General features: G+C 65.3%; 1 protein-coding gene across 2 annotated transcripts; it reads right to left on the bottom strand.

The window, feature by feature from the left end:
- Positions 1-8,651: 8,651 nt before the first annotated feature.
- On the bottom strand, positions 8,652-17,194 carry SAE1 (SUMO1 activating enzyme subunit 1). Of its 2 annotated transcripts, none has more exons than XM_059833204.1 (9): positions 17,153-17,194; positions 14,339-14,450; positions 13,305-13,478; positions 12,323-12,465; positions 11,972-12,071; positions 10,787-10,892; positions 9,999-10,143; positions 9,177-9,246; positions 8,652-8,888 (listed from the first exon to the last, which is right to left on the bottom strand). In XM_059833204.1, the coding sequence occupies exons 2-9, from the start codon at positions 14,417-14,419 to the stop codon at positions 8,841-8,843; spliced, it is 867 nt and encodes a 288-aa protein (XP_059689187.1). In that variant the 5' UTR covers positions 14,420-14,450; positions 17,153-17,194; the 3' UTR covers positions 8,652-8,840. The 2 variants fall into 2 exon arrangements, with proteins under 2 accessions (XP_059689187.1, XP_059689186.1); XM_059833203.1 differs by lacking the exon at positions 17,153-17,194 and adding an exon at positions 16,717-16,817.
- Positions 17,195-18,115: the final 921 nt, after the last annotated feature.

The raw sequence follows: 18,115 nt of genomic DNA, 5'->3' as shown, positions 1-18,115 counted from the left end.
TGGCCGCAGGGCCCGGCCGAGGGGCGGGGCCAGGGGTGACCGGCAGGGCAGTGGGGCGGGGGCAGAGGTCAGGGGTCAAAGGTCGGCACGGCGCCCCCTCCCCGCTGTCCCCGTGCCCCGATGTCCCCACGACCCCCCCTTGTGTGGGGGACACGGGCTGGGGGGTCCCGGGGCACGGGGGGACGGGGGGGGGGACGGGGTTTGGGGACCGGGTTGGGGGGTCCCGGGGGTCCGGGGGGGACCGGATTTGGGGGGGGTCCCGGGGGGGGACCGGATTTGGGGGGGTCCCGGGGTGCACGACCCGGTTTGGGGGGTCCCGGGGGTCCGGGGGGGACCGGATTTGGGGGGGTCCCGGGTGTCCGGGGGTCCGGGGGGGACCGGATTTGGGGGGGTCCCGGGGTTCGTGAAGGGACCGGATTTGGGGGGGTCCCGGGGGGGACCGGATTTGGGGGGTCCGGGGGTTCGTGAAGGGACCGGATTTGGGGGGGTCCCGGGGGGGACCGGATTTGGGGGGGTCCCGGGGTTCGTGAAGGGACCGGATTTGGGGGGGTCCCGGGGGGGACCGGATTTGGGGGGGTCCCGGGGTTCGTGAAGGGACCGGATTTGGGGGGGTCCCGGGGGGGACCGGATTTGGGGGGGTCCCGGGGTTCGTGAAGGGACCGGATTTGGGGGGGTCCCGGGGGTCCGGGGGGGGGGACCGGATTTGGGGGGTCCCGGAGTTCGTGAAGGGACCGGATTTGGGGGGGTCCCGGGGGTCCGGGGGTGACCGGATTTGGGGACCCCCTTTTTGGGGGGGTCCCGTGCCCCGGGGGTGCGGGCGGGCCCCGGTTGGGGGGTGCCCGGGGGTGCGGGCGGGCCGGGACTCGGGGCCCGGGGCGGCGGAGGGGAGGGGGGGTGTTCCCCCCCCCGTGGCCGGGGCGGCGGCGGCGCCTGGTTGGCCCCTTCCCGCTGTTACCGGGGCGGCGGCGGCGGCGGAACCTTCCCCTGGAAACGGCGGCGGCGGCGGCTGAGTGGCTGCGGCCGCCCCGGGACCCGCCCCGCCCGTGGGAGTGGGGGCACGCGTGGGGGGGGGGGGGGGCACAGCCGTGGGAACCCCGGGGCGGTGGGGAGTGGGGTGCCCCCCCCCGGGGTGGGGTGCTGGGGACCCCCCCACCCACACCCACACACGGGGGGGGGTGATGGGGGACACCCGTGGGAGTGGGGTGCTGGGGGGGGGGACCCCGGTGGGAATGGGGTGCTGCGGTGGGGGGGACACCCGTGGGAGTGGGGTGCTGGGGGGGGGGGACACACCCGTGGGAGTGGGGTGCTGGGGGGGGGGAAACACGGTGGGAGTGGGGTGCTGGGGTGGGGGGGACACCCGTGGGAGTGGGGTGCTGGGGGGGGGACACACCCGTGGGAGTGGGGTGCTGGGGGGGGGGACCCCGGTGGGAGTGGGGTGCTGCGGTGGGGGGGACACCCGTGGGAGTGGGGTGCAGTGGGGAGCCCTGTGTAATAGGGAGTGGGGTGCTGGGGGGGGTGTGTACCCCCCCCCGCCGTGGGAGTGGGGTGCTGCGGTGGGGGGGACCCCCGTGGGAGTGGGGTGCTGGAGGGGGGTGCGTACCCCCCCCCCGCCGTGGGAGTGGGGTGCTGGGGGGGGTGTGTGCTTCCCCCCCCCCCGTGGGAGTGGGGTGCTGGGGTGGGGGGGACCCCCGTGGGAGTGGGGTGCAGTGGGGAGCCCTGTGTAATGGGGAGTGGGGTGCGTACCCCCCCCCCCCGTGGGAGTGGGGTGCTGGGGGGGGGGGTGTGCTTCCCCCCCCGTGGGAGTGGGGTGCTGGGGGGGGGGGTGGGTGGCCGTGCACCCACGAGCGATGGGGATCAGGGGGTTGGGTGCCCACTTGCACCCCACGGACCCGTGACGCGGGGGGGCTTGGGGTGACACCCCCACACCCCCCCCCCCAGCACCCACCGTCCCGAGTGGGACCCCGGGGGGGGGTGTCAGAGGTGTGTGGGGTGTGGGACCCCACGGGGCGCCCCCCCTGCACCCCACGCACCCCCCCTGCACCCCACGCACCCCCCCGTGGGGGGGGGGGGGGGGGATCCCCGACCGCCGCACAAGCCCGAACTTGTCCGGGGCGGGGCGGGGCGGGGCGGGGCGAGGGCGGGGCGGTGACGTCACGGAGGGGGCGGGGCCTTGCCCAGAGCGGGCAGCGCGGCGCGCGCTGCCAGACCGAGCCGGTGCCGGTGCCGATCGCAGCGCTCTCCCCGCACGGTTCATGCAGCTGCAGTGAGTGGGGGGGGGACACGTCCACGCGGGATGGGGACGCGGCGTGGGGGGGGGGGGGGGGCAGACATATGGGGGGGGGGGTGCGCACGCGTGGGGGTCGTGGAGCCCCGGGGGTGCGCGGCGTGGGGTGGAGGGGGGGGGGGGGGTACGGCGCGGGATGGGGTGCGTGGCGTGGGAGTGGGGTGTCACGCGAGTGGGGGGGGCGCGGGGTGGGATGGGGGGGGGGGGGAGTGCGGGGTGGGAAGAGGAGCCCGTGGGGTGTCCGCTGTGGGGTGCCCGCGGTGGGTGCAAGCAGAGGGCTCCGTGGGGTGGGTGCCGTGGGTCGAGCAGTGGGGCTGCGTGGGGTGCCCCCCGTGGGAAAGTGGGGGGGGGGGGGGGGTGAAGTGTGGTGGTGCGGGCAGAGCGCACCCCCCCCCCCCCCCCCACCCCGTGGGGGGGCAGGAGGAGGAGGAAGAGGGGTGTAACGGTGTGGGGAGTCCCGGCGCGGGTGTCACGCGTGTCCGTGGGGTCGGGCGGCTCCGCGGGGGTCCCCGCCGCCCCGGGGGGTCGCTGCCCGGTTTGTTTACAAACACCGCCCGCTCGCGGGGGCGCCCCCTGGCGGGCGCGGAGGGCGATTTTTTTTTTTTTTTAATGGGGGGGGGGGAATGTCCCGCGCTGCGTGGGGGTATGTGTCACTCCCCCACACCCACGCGTGTCCCCCCCTTCCCCGCAGAGCCCCCCGGGTGCGATGGCCAGACCGCTGCGGGAAGGGAGCCTCGCCGAGCCTCCAGCCCCCCTGCCTGCCCCCCCTGCCTGCGGCGGGGGGGGGGCGCTGGCCCTGCCCGGCCCCGTGTCCCCGGCGGTGTCCCCCCCCCGCCGCCACCCCCGTCTGAGCTGCGCCTGTCCCGGGGCTCCCCCCCCCCCCGCCGCCTTCCTCCTCTATCGCTGCGGGACGCGGGGACCCCCCGCAGCCGCCGTCGCCCACCACGGTGAGTCCCGTGGGGGGGGAGGGATGGACACGGGTGGGGGGGGGCGTCCACGCACCCCGTGGGGATCCCCGCACCCGTGGGGGGGTCCCCATACCCGTGTTGGGGGGGGGGGGGTGTCCTCGTACTCCTGTGGGGGGGTCCCCATTGGCTGCCTGCTCCTCTTTTGGTAAGCAGGGAGTCAGGGCATGCCCCCCCCACTCCCACGCGTGTTTTTTTGGGGGGGGGGCAGCTGCTTGTGCCCCCCCCACCCCAATCCAAGCGCTGGGAATTGTTCTGGGCTTTCCTGTTGACGAGCCCCCGTATCCTGCCCTGCTGCTTGGGGGGGGGGGAGCCTGACCTCCCCCCCCCCCTTCTCCCACTCCCACTCCAGGCGAGTTTCACCCCACGGAGGACGGGGACCACGAGGGACCCCCCCAAAGCGGGGGGAGCCGGGGGGGGGCCGTCCCTAATGGCCGTCTCCCCGGGGAAGCCCCCGGCCCGGAGCGGGAGCTGGGCGCCCGGCTGCGCCGTCTGGGCGACGCCTTCCAGCAGACCTACGAGCAGCAGGTAAGGGGGGGGGGCACCCCAAAATTTGGGGGGGGGTCACCCAGGGATACTTTGGGGGGGGCACCCCAAAATCCCGCACTCCCCCCCTTCCCGGTGTTATTCCCACTGTTATCAGTGTTACTCCCTCTGCTTTTCGCTCCCTGGTGGGATGGTGGCTGTTATTTGGGGGGGGGGGGGGGCGGCAAATTGGAGGGGGGCACCCCCAAATTGGAGGGAGGCACCCCCAAATTGGAGGGGGGGGCTTCCTTAGGGACACTTTTGGAGGGGGGGCACCCCAAAACCCCACATCCCTCCCCTATTCTCAGTGTTATCCCCACCATTCCCACTCTTATCCCCCCTGCTTTGCTCGCTGCGGGGAAGGGGGGGCCTGTTATTTTGGGGGGGGCACCCCCAAACTGGAGGGGGGCACCCCCAAATTGGAGGTGGGGGCTTCCTTAGGGACACTTTGGGGGGGGGGGCACCCCAAAACCCCACATCCCTCCCCTATTCTCAGTGTTATCCCCACCATTCCCGCTCTTATCCCCCCTGCTTTGCTCACTGTGGGGAAGGGGGGGCCTGTTATTTTGGGGGGGGGCACCCCCAAATTGGAAGCAGGGGCTTCCTTAGGGACACTTTTGGGGGGGGCACCCCAAAACCCCACATCCCTCCCCTATTCTCAGTGTTATCCCCACCATTCCCGCTCTTATCCCCCCTGCTTTGCTCACTGTGGGGAAGGGGGGGCCTGTTATTTTGGGGGGGGGCACCCCCAAATTGGAGGCGGGGGCTTCCTTAGGGACACTTTTGGGGGGGGGGCACCCCAAAACCCCACATCCCTCCCCTATTCTCAGTGTTATCCCCACCATTCCCGCTCTTATCCCCCCTGCTTTGCTCGCTGTGGGGAAGGGGGGGGGCTGTTATTGGGGGGGGGGGGCCTGTTATTTGGGGGGGGGCACCCCCAAATTGGAGGCGGGGGCTTCCTTAGAGACACTTTTGGAGGGGGGGCACCCCAAAACCCCACATCCCTCCCCTATTCTCAGTGTTATCCCCACCATTCCCGCTCTTATCCCCCCTGCTTTGCTCGCTGCGGGGAAGGGGGGGGCTGTTATTTGGGGTGGGGGGCTGTTATTTGGTGGGGGGCACCCCCAAATTGGGCAGGGCCCCCCCCAAAAATAAAAAAAGGAGCCGCCGGCTTGTTTGCACGCGCGCGTGCGAGCCAGCCGCTGACTCACAGCCTATAAATAGCAGCGGGTCTATAAGGCAGGGAGCCAGCGGCGGCGTGAGGGCGGGGGGGGGGACCCCCTAAACACCCCCCCCCCCCAAAAAAATAAACAGACACCCCTTAATTAACCCACCCCCCCATTAATGAAGACCCCTCGACAGCAGCGGGGCGGCGTCGGCGGCGTTTTTTGGGGTCACCTCTACCGCCTGGTCTCGCAGTTGCTGGGAGGCGTCTACAACCTGCAGGCAGCCGCCTTGCCGGCGCGGGAAGCCAACTAGCCCCCCCCCTGCACCCCCCTGCACCCCCCTAACTGCACCGGGGGGCGCGGGGGGGTCCTGTCCACGTCCCCCCCCCACCCCGCGGTGAAAAGAAGCTGCCCTGGGGCGGGGGGGGGGGGGGGCCCGTTGCTGCATCCCCCCGCCGCCATTTTCTATTTATTTAATTTATTGGGGGGACGGGGGACACGGGGGTGGGGGGGGACACGGGGTGCCCCCCTTCACCTCGGCTTCCCCACGGGGGGGGCACACGCGGCCGCAGCGCTGTGTATATACTGTATGTTGGAGCTGTATATAGGGGAGGGGGGGGCTGTACATTATATATAGGGGAGGCAGTGTATATAGGGGCGGGGGGGCTGTATATAGGGGAAGACAGCGGCTGTATATGATCGGTTACTTTTTTTGTACGTTTCTTTTCAATAAAATGAATTTAAGGAGAGGGGCGTGCGGTGGCCGCGGTGGGGGGGTCTATAAAGGTTGGGGGGTCCGGAGGGTTTGGGGTCTATAAGGTTTGGGGGGGCTGGAGTGTTTGGGGGTCCATAGGGGTTGGGGATCCATAGGGTTGGGTGGGGGTCCATAGGGTTTGGGGTCTGGGGGTTTGGGGGGCTGCAGTGTTTAGGGGTCCATGGGTTTGGGGGGCTGCAGGCGTGGGGGGACATGAGGTTTGGGGCTGGAGTGTTTCAGGGGGCTGCGAAGTTTGGGGGCCATAGGGGTTGAGGGTCTGCAGTGTTTGGGGATCCATAGGGTTTGGGGTCCATGGGTTTGGGGGGCTGCAGTGTTTGGGGGTCCACAGTGTTTGGGGGTCCATAGGGTTGGGTGGGGGTCCATAGGGTTTGGGGTCTGTGGGTTTGGGGGGCTGCAGGTGTGGGGGGGCATGAGGTTTGGGGCTGGAGTGTTTCGGGGGGCTGCGAAGTTTGGGGGCCATAGGGTTTGGGGGTCCACAGTGTTTGGGGATCCATAGGGTTTGGGGTCTGTGGGTTTGGGGGGCTGCAGTGTTTAGGGGTCCATAGGGTTTGGGGTCCGTGGGTTTGGGGGGCTGCAGTGTTTGGGGGTCCATAGGGGTTGGGGATCCATAGGGTTGGGTGGGGGTCCACAGTGTTTGGGGGTCCATAGGGTTGGGTGGGGGTCCATAGGGTTTGGGGTCTGTGGGTTTGGGGGGTTGCAGGTGTGGGGGGCCATGGGGTTTGGGGGGGCATGAGGTTTGGGGCTGGAGTGTTTCGGGGGGCTGCGAAGTTTGGGGGCCATAGGGGTTGAGGGTCCGCAGTGTTTGGGGGTCCACAGTGTTTGGGGATCCATAGGGTTTGGGGTCTGAGGGTTTGGGGATCCATAGGGTTTGGGGTCCATGGGTTTGGGGGGCTGCAGTGTTTGGGGGTCCACAGGGGTTGGGGATCCATAGGGTTGGGTGGGGGTCCATAGGGTTTGGGGTCTGCAGGTTTGGGGGGCTGCAGGCTTGGGGGGCCATGGGGTTTGGGGGGGACATGAGGTTTGGGGCTGGAGTGTTTCGGGGGGCTGCGAAGTTTGGGGGCCATAGGGGTTGAGGGTCTGCAGTGTTTGGGGGTGCACAGTGTTTGGGGATCCATAGGGTTTGGGGTCCGTGGGTTTGGGGATCCATAGTGTTTGGGGTCCGTGGGCTTGGGGGGCTGCAGTGTTTGGGGGTCCATAGGGTTTGGGGTCTGTGGGTTTGGGGATCCATAGGGTTTGGGGTCTGTGGGTTTGGGGGGCTGCAGTGTTTGGGGGTCCATAGGGTTTGGGGTCTGTGGGTTTGGGGGGCTGCAGTGTTTGGGGGTCCATAGGGGGTGGGGATCCATAGGGTTGGGTGGGGGTCCACAGTGTTTGGGGGTCCATAGGGTTGGGTGGGGGTCCATAGGGTTTGGGGTCTGCGGGTTTGGGGGGCTGCAGGCTTGGGGGGCCATGGGGTTTGGGGGGGGCATGAGGTTTGGGGCTGGAGTGTTTCAGGGGGCTGCGAAGTTTGGGGGCCATAGGGTTTGGGGGTGCACAGTGTTTGGGGATCCATAGGGTTTGGGGTCCGTGGGTTTGGGGGTCCACAGTGTTTGGGGATCCATAGGGTTTGGGGTCTGTGGGTTTGGGGGGCTGCAGTGTTTGGGGGTCCATAGGGGGTGGGGATCCGTAGGGTTGGGTGGGGGTCCACAGTGTTTGGGGGTCCATAGGGTTGGGTGGGGGTCCATAGGGTTTGGGGTCTGTGAGTTTGGGGGGCTGCAGTGTTTGGGGGTCCACAGGGTTTGGGGGCTGCAGGGGTGGGGGGCCATGGGGTTTGGGGGGGGCATGAGGTTTGGGGCTGGAGTGTTTTGGGGTCTGCGAAGTTTGGGGTCCATAGGGTTTGGGGTCCATAGGGTTTGGGGGTCCACAGTGTTTGGGGATCCATAGGGTTTGGGGTCTGTGGGTTTGGGGGGCTGCAGTGTTTAGGGGGCCATAGGGTTTGGGGTCTGTGGGTTTGGGGGGCTGCAATGTTTAGGGGGCCATAGGGTTTGGGGTCCGTGGGTTTGGGGGGCTGCAGTGTTTAGGGGGCCATGGGGTTTGGGGGGCTGCAGGGGTGGGGCATGAGGTTTGGGGCTGGAGTGTTTGGGGGTCCAAAAGGTCTGGGGGGCTGCAGGGGTTTGGGGGTCCACAGGGTTGGGTGGGGATCCATAGGGTTTGGGGGGCTGCAGTGTTTGGGGGTCCATAGGGGGTGGGGGGCTACAGTGTTTGGGGGTCCATGGGGTTTGGGGGGGGCTGCAGGGTTTGGGGGTTCATAGGGTTTGAGGGGCTGCAATGTTTGGGGGTCCACAGGGTTGGGTGGGGATCCACAGTGTTTGGGGGTCCATAGGGTTTGGGGTCCGTGGGTTTGGGGGGGCTGCAGTGCTTTGGGGGTCCACAGGGTTTGGGGGGTCCATGGGGTGTGGGGGGCTGTGGGGTTTGGAACTGCAGTCTTTGGGGGTCCGTGGTTTTGGGGGTCCACAGGGATTGGGGCTGCAGCGTTCAAAGGTCCACAGTGTTTGGGGGTCCATGGGATTTGGGGGGGGGGGGGGGTGTGCTGCAGCATTTGGGGGGCTGCAGGGTTTGGGGGTCCAGTGGGTGCAGATCCACAGGGTTTGGGGCTGCAGCATTAGAGGGTCCGCAACATTTGGGGGGGTGTCTGTGGGGCTGCAGGGTTTGGGGGTCCATGGCATTTCAGGGGGGTACAGGGTTTGGGGTCTGTGGGGTTTGGGGGTCCACAGGGTTTGGGGGTGCAGGGCTAGGGGTCCATGGGGTTTGGGGGTGCAGGGTTGGGGGGGTCTGTGGGGTTTTGGGGTGTCTGTGGGGTTTTGGGGGGTCTGGCATTAGCTCAGACCTTCCCCCCCCCCCCAGTGCATGTTACATCCCGCGACAGCTCAGTTCCAGCCCCAAAATAAACCACTTTTTAGAAAGATGCTTTTTATTAACCCAAAAAACCCCCATGGGGTGCCGGCCGCACCCCAAAATTAACCCGTGAGCACTGGGGGGGGTGTGGGTTTCACCATCCCACCCCCCCAACCCCAAAGTGGGGGGGCTGAAGCCCCCCAAGCGCTCAGCTGGGGCCCAGGCACTCCACGATCCCGCTGCCTTTGATGCCGTCAAAGAAGAAGAAGTTGTTGTGGGGGGGGGTCCCGCTGGGAGAGGGCCTGAGGGGGGGGGGACACACAGGGGGAGGGGGGGCAAATTCGGTTACCGGTGAATCGGGGTTCACCCCGCCGCCGAAAAAATAAAGCCCGGCGCTGGGAGATGTGGATCTGGGGGGGGGTTATTAGAGGGGAGCGCCCCCAAAATGGGGGGGCCGGGGTCGCCCAACCGGTGGGGAAGGGGGTTTTGGGGGGGCAAGGAGGGGGGGAAGCATGCGCTGTGCAGAGCCCCCCCACGCTGCAACCATCGTGGCACCCGCCGCGCCCCCCAAAAAACAAAACGACCGCTACCTTGACCACCTCCTGGCCCAGGACGCCTCCGACCACGGCGCAGACGGGAGCCATCTCGGAGAAGCAGTAGCTGGAGGGAAGGAAGAGAAATTCAACGGCAAAGCCCGGAGACGCCGCGGTTCCCCGCGCTCCCCCCCCAAAAAAACCAAGCTTCTGGGTTTTGCTAAAACACCGAGGTTTCCCCCCAAAAGGAGCCGGCGGTGACGGGGACACGACACCGGCGCGTCCCCCCCTGCGTGCTTCGTGCCACCCTGCTAAAAATAAACCCCTCAAAATGCCGGCGCGGCGTTGCGTCCCCCCCCACCCCGCCGCCTCCGGCGGCACATTCCCGCCATTCCCGGTGGGCAGCGTGTGGCAACATGCAGGCAGGGACGGGGAGTTCCCGGTGAACGCGCCGGGGGTGAGGGGGACCCTCCCGGGATTGACACCGGGGTTTGGTGTCACCGCGAGGACACGGGCGATTTCTCTACACCGCCGCGGTCCCAAGGTCCCGGCGGAGCCGGCTGGGATTGCTCGGGATCACGCTGGCGGAGCGAGGCGGCGTCTGGCCCGGCGTCAAGCCCACGGCACCAACGGCCTTGGGGAAGGCGGTGAACCTGCTCCACCGAGCTGTTAATCCCCCGGTGACGGTGACCCGGAGGAAAAGCAAGGACACGCAGGGCAGGCGGCGGTTCAGGTCACCGCCGTCGTCCTCCCGGTGAGATTCATGGTGAAAACGGGCGTCGGGAGCTGCCGGAGCTTCTCCGGCACCCGGCGATCCAACGGAAAAGGAGCAGTAATGGCTAAGGAGGTGCCGGTGATGTGCTCGGCTCCCTGCCGCACCTGACGAATTCATCCGGCAGCAGGTCGGCGCCGACACCCAGCGCCTCCAGGACGTCGCGGCAGATCTGGAGCAGCAGCTTCGAGTCCTCGGCATAGTTTTGGGGTGAAGGATCCCGGCCGTTATCCGTCCGAAACTTCAACAGCACTGGGAGAGGGAGAGGGAGAGAGAGAGTCACCCCGGTGCCGCCACGCAGCCGAGGGGCTGCCGGCAGCTTCGCCGTGCGGCTCTGCCGGCAATTCGGGAGAAGCCGAGGGGAGCGGCAGCTCCCTGTCTCTCTTTTAGGAGCTCCTTGGCCAAACCTTCAACCTGCCGGCGCGACCGCAAAGCGGGTTTGGGAAAGCTCGCGCGGCCGGCCAGCGCTCCCAGCTCCTTCCCGAGGGAAGAGCCGGGCTCTGAAACGTTCCAGGGTGGTTCGGCTTTCCCCGGATGCCTCGGCACGAGCCGCCGCCAGAGCCTGAAAGCTCATGGCAAGGGAGAGGGACGAGCGGCCAGGGCCTGAGCCGTGCGGCAGGGCGCTTCCATACCGGGGAGAAGGCTGTTCCCAGTCGCCCGGGTATTTTTAGCTCCTGGCTATTACGGTAAAACTCACAAAAAAAACCCCAACAAACCTCAAAGCCGACAATAAAAATAATCAAAAGCTGGTTTTCACCACAGAAATTGCCTCACGTTCGCTCGCCGCCGCCGCGGCAGATCTGGGAGAGCGCACACCCGGTTTGGCGATGGGACAAAGCCGAATTTCCCAATGCCAGTAGGGAAAAGCAATGGGAATTGAGAGGCAGGGACTTACCTTGGAGGAGGAAATAATCCGTCGTGGTGCGTTTCAGCGCCGCCTTTGCCTTCTCCCCACTCCAGTCGACGGCCAGGGCTTCCTTCAGCTGGCAGAAAAGCACCCGCTGCGAGGGGAGAGAAGGCGTTGGCGTGGTCTGGGGGGGCACCAGGGAGAAGCCCCCCACAAATTGCAGACGGCGTGTGTGTTGCGCTCCCTTCCCCTGGCAAGGCAACCCAACGTCGATACCCCCAGCCCCGGCCCGACGGGTCCCCCGACGGCGCGAGGTCTTTTGAGATGAGGTCAGCGAGCGAGCGGTGACGTCGAGGGCCGGGACACCGACGCTGCCGCCATCCCCGTTGAGCTCAGCAAGGGGAGCCGGGCACGGCGGCGGGGACGAGGAGAGCCGGGTGGCGGCAAAGGGAAAATAATCGTCTTTATTCCCCCAGGCAGAGCAGGATCGCCCAAATCGTCATGCAGGGATTTGGCGTCCCGGCGCAAAAGACCCTTGGGAGCACGCCTCCGCAAAGCTTAACCCGACGGGAGGATGGCTAAACGACCCGCTCTCTTAATTAAAAGATTTTTAAGGTAACGCCGATAGCCCTCAGCGTCAGTTTAGGAGGGGATGAGGGTTTACGGTGCGTGAACTCTGGAGTATTTGGGAAAACCGGCTCCAAACCACGGAGGTATTAAACGAGGGAGTGTGAAAGTCTCCCCGACGCGAAGCCCGCCTGCTCCCGCACGCATCCAGGGAAAGGCTTGGCGGAGCCCCGGCCCTCCCTCGGCACGCGGGCTGTGGCATCTCAGAAAGGGATCCGGAGGAATTCGCCGTATCCGAACGCGGAATCGCCATCCCCCCCGCAAACGGCGGGAGGGCGACAGCTGGTTCGATCGGCATCCGGGGAATATTCCCAGACCTTCCGAGGGGAAGCTGCACCCTCAAAGCGAGGTGGAGGGAGGGAGGGGGCAAAAGGGACACAAAAGGGCGTTAATCTGCTGGCTCAGCTCGCATTCTCCTCGTAGCCGGCTAAAGTCGAGGGGATTTCCACTCCTCCGTTAAATTTCCAGCTGGGAAACCAAAACAATGCCCCGGCCGGAGGCGTTTCAATGTGAAAAGGTTTTTGCTTCGGCGCAGATTTCGCCCCATCCCTCAAGAGGTCTCGGAGGTCTCTGCAGGGTGGGTTTTTCCCCCCCCATCCCACTCACCTTTTTCACCATGGTGGTCTCCGACGAGTCGAGTTTGGCTTTTTTGGTGTCCGGCCCATCTTCCACACCCGGGCTGACTTTGGCGACCTTGGTTTTCTCTCTACGGAGGCGGGGGGGGGGAAAAAAAACAACCCAAAAAACCACCAACTGAGCTCGCTTTGAGAAACCGCCATCCCCACTCGCGCTGCTCAGCGGCAAAAAGTCTTTTTAAAAGACTTCAAATCTCCCGGGTCCCAAAAACAGGCAGCCTCTCCGAGGGGGTGAAGGCAGCCGAAACACCGATACCCTTCTTGTGGGGCCGGTTCTCCTCTCGCCACCCGCTCCCCGAGACCGCAGCCCTCCCCGACTCACTCCACGAATTCGTGTTCCCCCAGGTCGGCAAACATATAGCCGTGGTAGCCGAAAACGTCGCCGGTGAAGAACTTGACGCTGTTTTTGTGGCAAATCTGGTCGATCTTCACCATAACATCCCGGGAGCAGCAGGTTAGGCAGACCTGCAGGCAGAAATTTGAACGTTTACCCCCCTCCTTCCCTCCTCACGGGGTTATTGGGGGGTGTAACATCTCCCCCCCTTTCCTGGGGCGGCGGGGAAGAGTTGCCGTTTCATTCACAGCGGGGCACAACGCTGGGAGTAATTATCAATTTTCCCCTCCCGTTCACAGGGGCTAATTCCAGCAGCCTCCGCTCCGGGCATAATTAGGAGGTTAAGGGATACAGCATCCCGTTTCCGGAGAATTTTGGTGGGAATTGGGGGAACGACGCTAAATACGGTTATTTCTAAAGCTCAGGGCCTGGGAGCGGAGCAGGATATGTACCCCGGGGTAGCTCCCCGCAGGGCCGCGTTATTGTAATCAGCGCTTTACGATCCCCTCGGCAGCGCCTGCCGCCCTGCAGTCAGGCAGAGGCAGGCAGCCGATCCGCGGGAGCTACAAGACCTGGATGCGTTCCTCCTCCCCTTGCTTTCAGAGCCGCCGCCGGATTTTTCACCATCCGGCAAGAAGGCCGGATTGGGAAGCCGCCATCGGCTGCGGTACCTACAACTACCAGCCCCATCACACCCGAAAAAAGCAGGCAGCAGGCAGCCGCCGCCTGTTGCGACCCACGGAGGAGACCAGAAGGGGAACAGATGCCATTTCTGAAGAGTCAGGCAGCTCAACCTGTAACCGCGGCGGGGAAAACTCGCGCCGACAACAGGCAGGCAGCTGCCCGCGGCTCAAGGATAGACACTCTCAGCGCTAACGCAATCAGAATAAGAGTAATTAGCGAGGAGACTTAATAAGAAGTCAGCAAGCCCCTTTCTCCTCCGACCTTTCTCTCCCCCCGCCGCACGTACTGCGTCGAACTGGGTGAAGAACTCTTCGGGTTTGCTTTCCACGCTCTCGGAGTCAGCTTTCACGTCCACCATGGGATTGAGGTTCTGCGCCCGCTCCAGCGAGGCTTCGGCTCTGTTGCGGCCCAAGGAACCCACGGGGATGAGGAACTGAGCTCGCGTGTCCTCTTGGGAAACCTGAAACGGGAGAAAAACGGAGAGATGAGTCTTCCTGCGGACTCGGGAAGGGTGGGAAAAGCCCCCCGCGGAGAATTACAGCGGGTGCTGCGCAAGCGGGAACTGGAAGGGAACAGCTAAGCGGTGCCATCCCAGCCGCAGGAAAACTCATTGTGAGATAACCAGAGGGAAAAAAAAATAGGAAAAAAATCTCTTGGTTATTTTGCGCTATTCTTCAATCCCCCGCAGCGTCGTAGCTCGCTTCTCCCCGCTCCCGAGCTCGCAGCTCCCTCTTGCGCCTGAGGAGACGCTGCGCCGTGACCCAGAGGCCACGTTCGCCTGAGCAACATGTTCAGCCGGCGCTGGTGACGTTTGCCGCAGGGCACAAAGCTCCGGATCGGGAATTAAAACTCACCGCAGATTCTGTTTAGGGATTCCGGGGTCCACGAGACTCTTGGCAGGAGCTTTGAGCCCCACATCTGCTTCACGCACGCCTGCCAGCCCCAGATAAACACAGGAAGGGGCTGTCCCGATGGAGATAGACGGGAGAGGGCTGGGTGGAGAGCTGCTAACGCCAAAGCCAAGCATCCCCAGAAATAAGCTGGCTTGTCAGAGCGGGGTGCAGCACCCCAGGACGTCCGGAAAGGGACAGGGGAGGCTGCGGTTCAGCCCCCAGCTCGAGAGCGGGTGGCGGAGCTCAGCCCTGGCATTTAGCTGCCACGTCAACGACTGGAAACGCAAACTCAACGTGCCCCAAAATGGAGTAATTCCACCCCAGGCAGAATATTTATCCCGAAAAGCAGCGAGCGAGTCCTCCAGCACCGCACCGCACTGGGGGGGTGGTCTGGGAGCTTTGCTAACCAAAGCTGCAAGCTCCTCACCTGCTGATGGTCCAGCATGGTCAAGCCTTTGACTCCCGCCAAGATGAGATTCTTCGCCACTTCTGCTCCGAGACCCTTCATCCCCACCAGCAGCACCCGGGAAGCTCGTAACCTGCGGCAGAAAGACTCAGTCAACGTTAACGGCTCGGTTGGAGCATCCCCCCGAGGGGTTGGGGCGAAGGGGAATCATCGGCGCTCGGAGGGAAAACACGGTGGATAAATACGGCCAGATAGGAAAGCCGCGCTCCTCGGCATCCCTGCCTGGGGAAAAAGCAGGTTTAACGTGATTTGGAAGCAGAGGGAGACACACACAAGCTGTCAGGAGTGGGTAATTCAGCAAAATTCACAGAAAAAAAGAGCGTTTGCAGCTTTGGAAGAGAGGATAACACCGAAGTCTTGCGCTGCTTTTCAGCAAATGGGGTCGGGGGGGTGGTGCAGGTTCATTACAACGCACACTTCGGGGCTCCTAATAGCCCCCCCAAAAAAAGGGGCTGAGGGCCGGAGCTGCACCGGGGTGTGGATAAATAATAATTAATAGGAAATGAGTACATTTTTGCGTATATTTATTCCAGCACAAAACTGTGCGTGCAAGTTTTAAGGTTTCCGAATAACTGACCGATGTGTTTTCCTCGCCTTTTATCATTTAGATATATTTTTTCCCCTCCCGTTGGAAGTCTGTTATTAATTAGTTTGTATCCGTTTTCCAACAAGATCAAGTTTACTCAGCACCGAGCGACAATCCGGGCTGTTAAACAGAGAGAATCCTGCTTTTTTGGCCTATTTTCACGCTCGATTTTATCTGCGTCCAGCAACATCGTTATGTTCATGTCCATATTTGGGGGTTGTTCCACCTTCTCCCGAACAAACCCCATCGCCGCTTCCCGGGGAACACCTAAGAAATTGGAAGCGGGCAGAAATCTGGATGGGCTGCAGAAAAGAACCACAAAAAATTACTTGAAAGACGAAAAAAAAAAAGCCCTTCTAGAGAAAATAGGGGCTGAGCAAGAGGGTTTCTAGCAGGGAAAGACCCAGGAATTGGCGTGTGGGAGCAGATGCTTTGCAGTTCCAGCTGGGAATGAGTCGGAAGCCGTTTACCTCCCGCCTCTCACCCCCCAGCTTCCACTCCAGGAGGCACAAATTTCACCCAAACGTGCACTACAGTGAGTTTGGCTAAGCCTAAGTTTTGCGTGGGGTCAGCAGAGACCCCACAGACCCCCACAAGCCCCTATATGCTTACATACCCACTGCCGACCCCTCTCTGAAGCCCCTACAAAGCTCCCGAGAGCCCCCCGCAGCAGCTACAGTTGCCACAGAAGCCCCTACACGGCCCTCCCACACGATGTAGGGCCCCCACAGGCCCCCCCAAGTTCCTACAGGGCCGTCCACAAGCTCCTATAGGGCCCCCACAAGCTCCTCCAAGGCCCCCCTCACGTTGCAGGGCCACTCCAGGCCCCTATAGGGCCCCCTGCAAACTCCTCCAAGGCCCCCATAAGCCCCTAAAAGACTCCCTCACATTGCAGGGCCCCTGCCCAGGCACCTATAGGGCCCCCTTCACATTGCAGGGCCCCCATAAGCCCCTCCAACACCCCTTTCACATCGCAGGGCCCCTCCAGCCCCCACCACCAAGCTTCTATAGGGCCCCCTCACATTTGCAGGGCCCCTCCAGCCCTACTGCCAAGCTTCTATAGGGCCCCCTCACATTGCAGGGCCACTCCAGGCCCCTATAGGCCCCACCACAAGCTCCTATACACCCTCATAAGGCCCTTCTCACATTGCAGGGCCCCTCCAGGCCCCCCATGAAGCTCATACAAGCTCCCTCACAGGCTGTAGGGCTCCCACAAGCCCCTCCAGGCCCCTATAGGACCCCCCTAGGACCCCCTAGAAGCCCTTTCAATGCCTCTCTCAAATTGCAGGGCCCCTCCAGACCCCTACAGGGACCCCCACAAGCTCCTCCAAGGCCCCCTTCATATTGCAGGGCCCCTCCAGGCCCCCCACAAGCTCCTATAGGGTCTCTCACAGGCCATAGAGCCCCCAGAAGCCCACCCCCGCCCCTCTAGGGCCCCCCACAAGCCCCTCCAAGGCCCCCAGAAGCTCTCCAAAGCCCTCCTCAGCTCTATAGGGCCCCCACAAGCTCCTACATGGTCCTTCACAGGCTGTGGGGCCCCGATAATCCCACCCAGGCCCCTACAGAGCCCCTCCAGAAGCCCCTCCAGGGCCCTCCTCACATTGCAGGGCCCCTCCAAGGCCCTGTCGGGCCCCCACAAGCTCCGACAAGGCCCCTCACGGGCCGCAGGGCCCCCCCAAGCCCCCCCCAGCCCCTCTACGGCCCCCCACAGGGCCCCCCTCCGGCTTCCCCCGTAGGCCTCAGCCCCACTGACCGCTTCTGGGCCTCGAGCCCCCACAGCCGGATCTGCCGATCATACTGTGCCGCCTCCTCCTCGCTGATGCCGCCGGGGCCGCCCTCCTCCTTCTCCACCATCCCGCCGCCGCCGCCGCCGCCGCCTCACGGCCGGGGCAGCGCCCCCTGGCGGCCCGCGCGAACGCCGCGCAGCACCCGGCACCGCTCCACGTCCACCGGCGGGAGTCGGGGGGGGTGTGTGTGGAGAAAACCACCCCCCCGGCACGGAGGGCCCCCACAGCCCCACACCCGCTCCCCCACGGGACAACCACCTGGAGCGGCTTCTTCCGCCGTTTCGTCCCCGCGCAGGGCCGTGCGGCCGCGTCGCTCGGCCTGGGGACCGCCCCGTGAGCGCTCAGTTGCGCAGCTCTCCCCCCCCCTCCCCTCCCGCTCAGGTGGACTCGTCCGCGCCTCACCTCCTCGGCACTTTTCGGGCGTTCCCGCCATCTCCCGTTCACCTTCGGCAAGCTCCGTCGCCTGTCGCTGAGGGAGGAAGGGGGCGCTCGTGTCTTTCCGTCACCGCTCGGTTTTTTCCGGCGCAGCTCGGCTTTTTCCGGCCTCCGTGCGGGGCGCTGCCTCGGCGCGGCTGCGTGCCGGCGGGCGCCATTTTGTGTGCCTGCCCGTGGAGCGCGGGGCGGGCGGGCGGATAAGCCGGGCCGGGCCGTGCCGAGCCGACCCCCGCGCTGTACAGTGACTGTGCCCCCCCTGTTCGCCCCCCCGCCCCTCTTGCCCATGGCCGTGGAGAGCCGAGTGTCCCCCCCGCCGCCGCCGCTTCCCCCCCCAGCCCGCACTCCACCCCCCCTTCTCCGTCCTGCCACCACCACGACAGCGGCAGCTGCAGCCTCCCCCGGCCGCCGCCGCCGCTCCAACACCACCACGGCCCGGACGAAAGGTCCAGTAACCGCCTCTCCCGAGAGCCTCTCTGTCTGTCTGTGTCTGTCTGTCCGGCTCGCCGGACCAGGTTTGGGGGGGGGGTGGGGGACGCGGGGCGACCGGTGGTGGGTGGGGGGGGCCGGGGGGGGGGGGGGGGGGCCGGGGGACGAGGCCTGAGGTGAGCGGGGGAGCCAGGGCGCAGGCCTGAGGCGGGCGGGGGGGGGTAGGCCCGGCTGTGGGGAGGGGGGGTAAGCGGGGCCCGGAGGGGGGGTGCTGTGAGGAGGAGGAGGAAGCCGGGGCAGAGGCAGGGACAGCGGGGGATATTTGGGGAGGGGGGGGGTGTGTCCTGGGTAGAGCAGGAGGCTGAGGGAGGAGGAGGAGGAGGAGGAGGAGGAGGAGGAGGAGGGGGGCCGCGGCCTGGGTAGGGCCAGGCCCTGAGGGGCAGCGCAGGGCCTGGGGTACCACGGGGGGGATGTTGGGGGGGTTATGAGAGGAGCGAGGGTCTG

The sequence above is a fragment of the Gavia stellata genome, chromosome 42, assembly GCF_030936135.1.
Source record: "Gavia stellata isolate bGavSte3 chromosome 42, bGavSte3.hap2, whole genome shotgun sequence".
In the NCBI taxonomy this organism is placed as follows: domain Eukaryota; kingdom Metazoa; phylum Chordata; class Aves; order Gaviiformes; family Gaviidae; genus Gavia; species Gavia stellata.
This window is presented reverse-complemented; position numbering and strand designations above follow the sequence as displayed.

Excerpts from the sequence above, each read along its gene's own strand:
- SAE1 (XM_059833203.1), bottom strand. The coding sequence starts at position 16,817 with ATGGTGGAGAAGGAGGAGGGCGGCCCCGGCGGCATCAGCGAGGAGGAG. Across the intron at positions 13,479-14,338 it reads CCATGCTGGACCATCAGCAG|GTTTCCCAAGAGGACACGCG; the intron begins GTGAGGAGCTTG and ends CTCCCGTTTCAG. Across the intron at positions 10,893-11,971 it reads AGACCACCATGGTGAAAAAG|CGGGTGCTTTTCTGCCAGCT; the intron begins GTGAGTGGGATG and ends CTCCCCTCGCAG.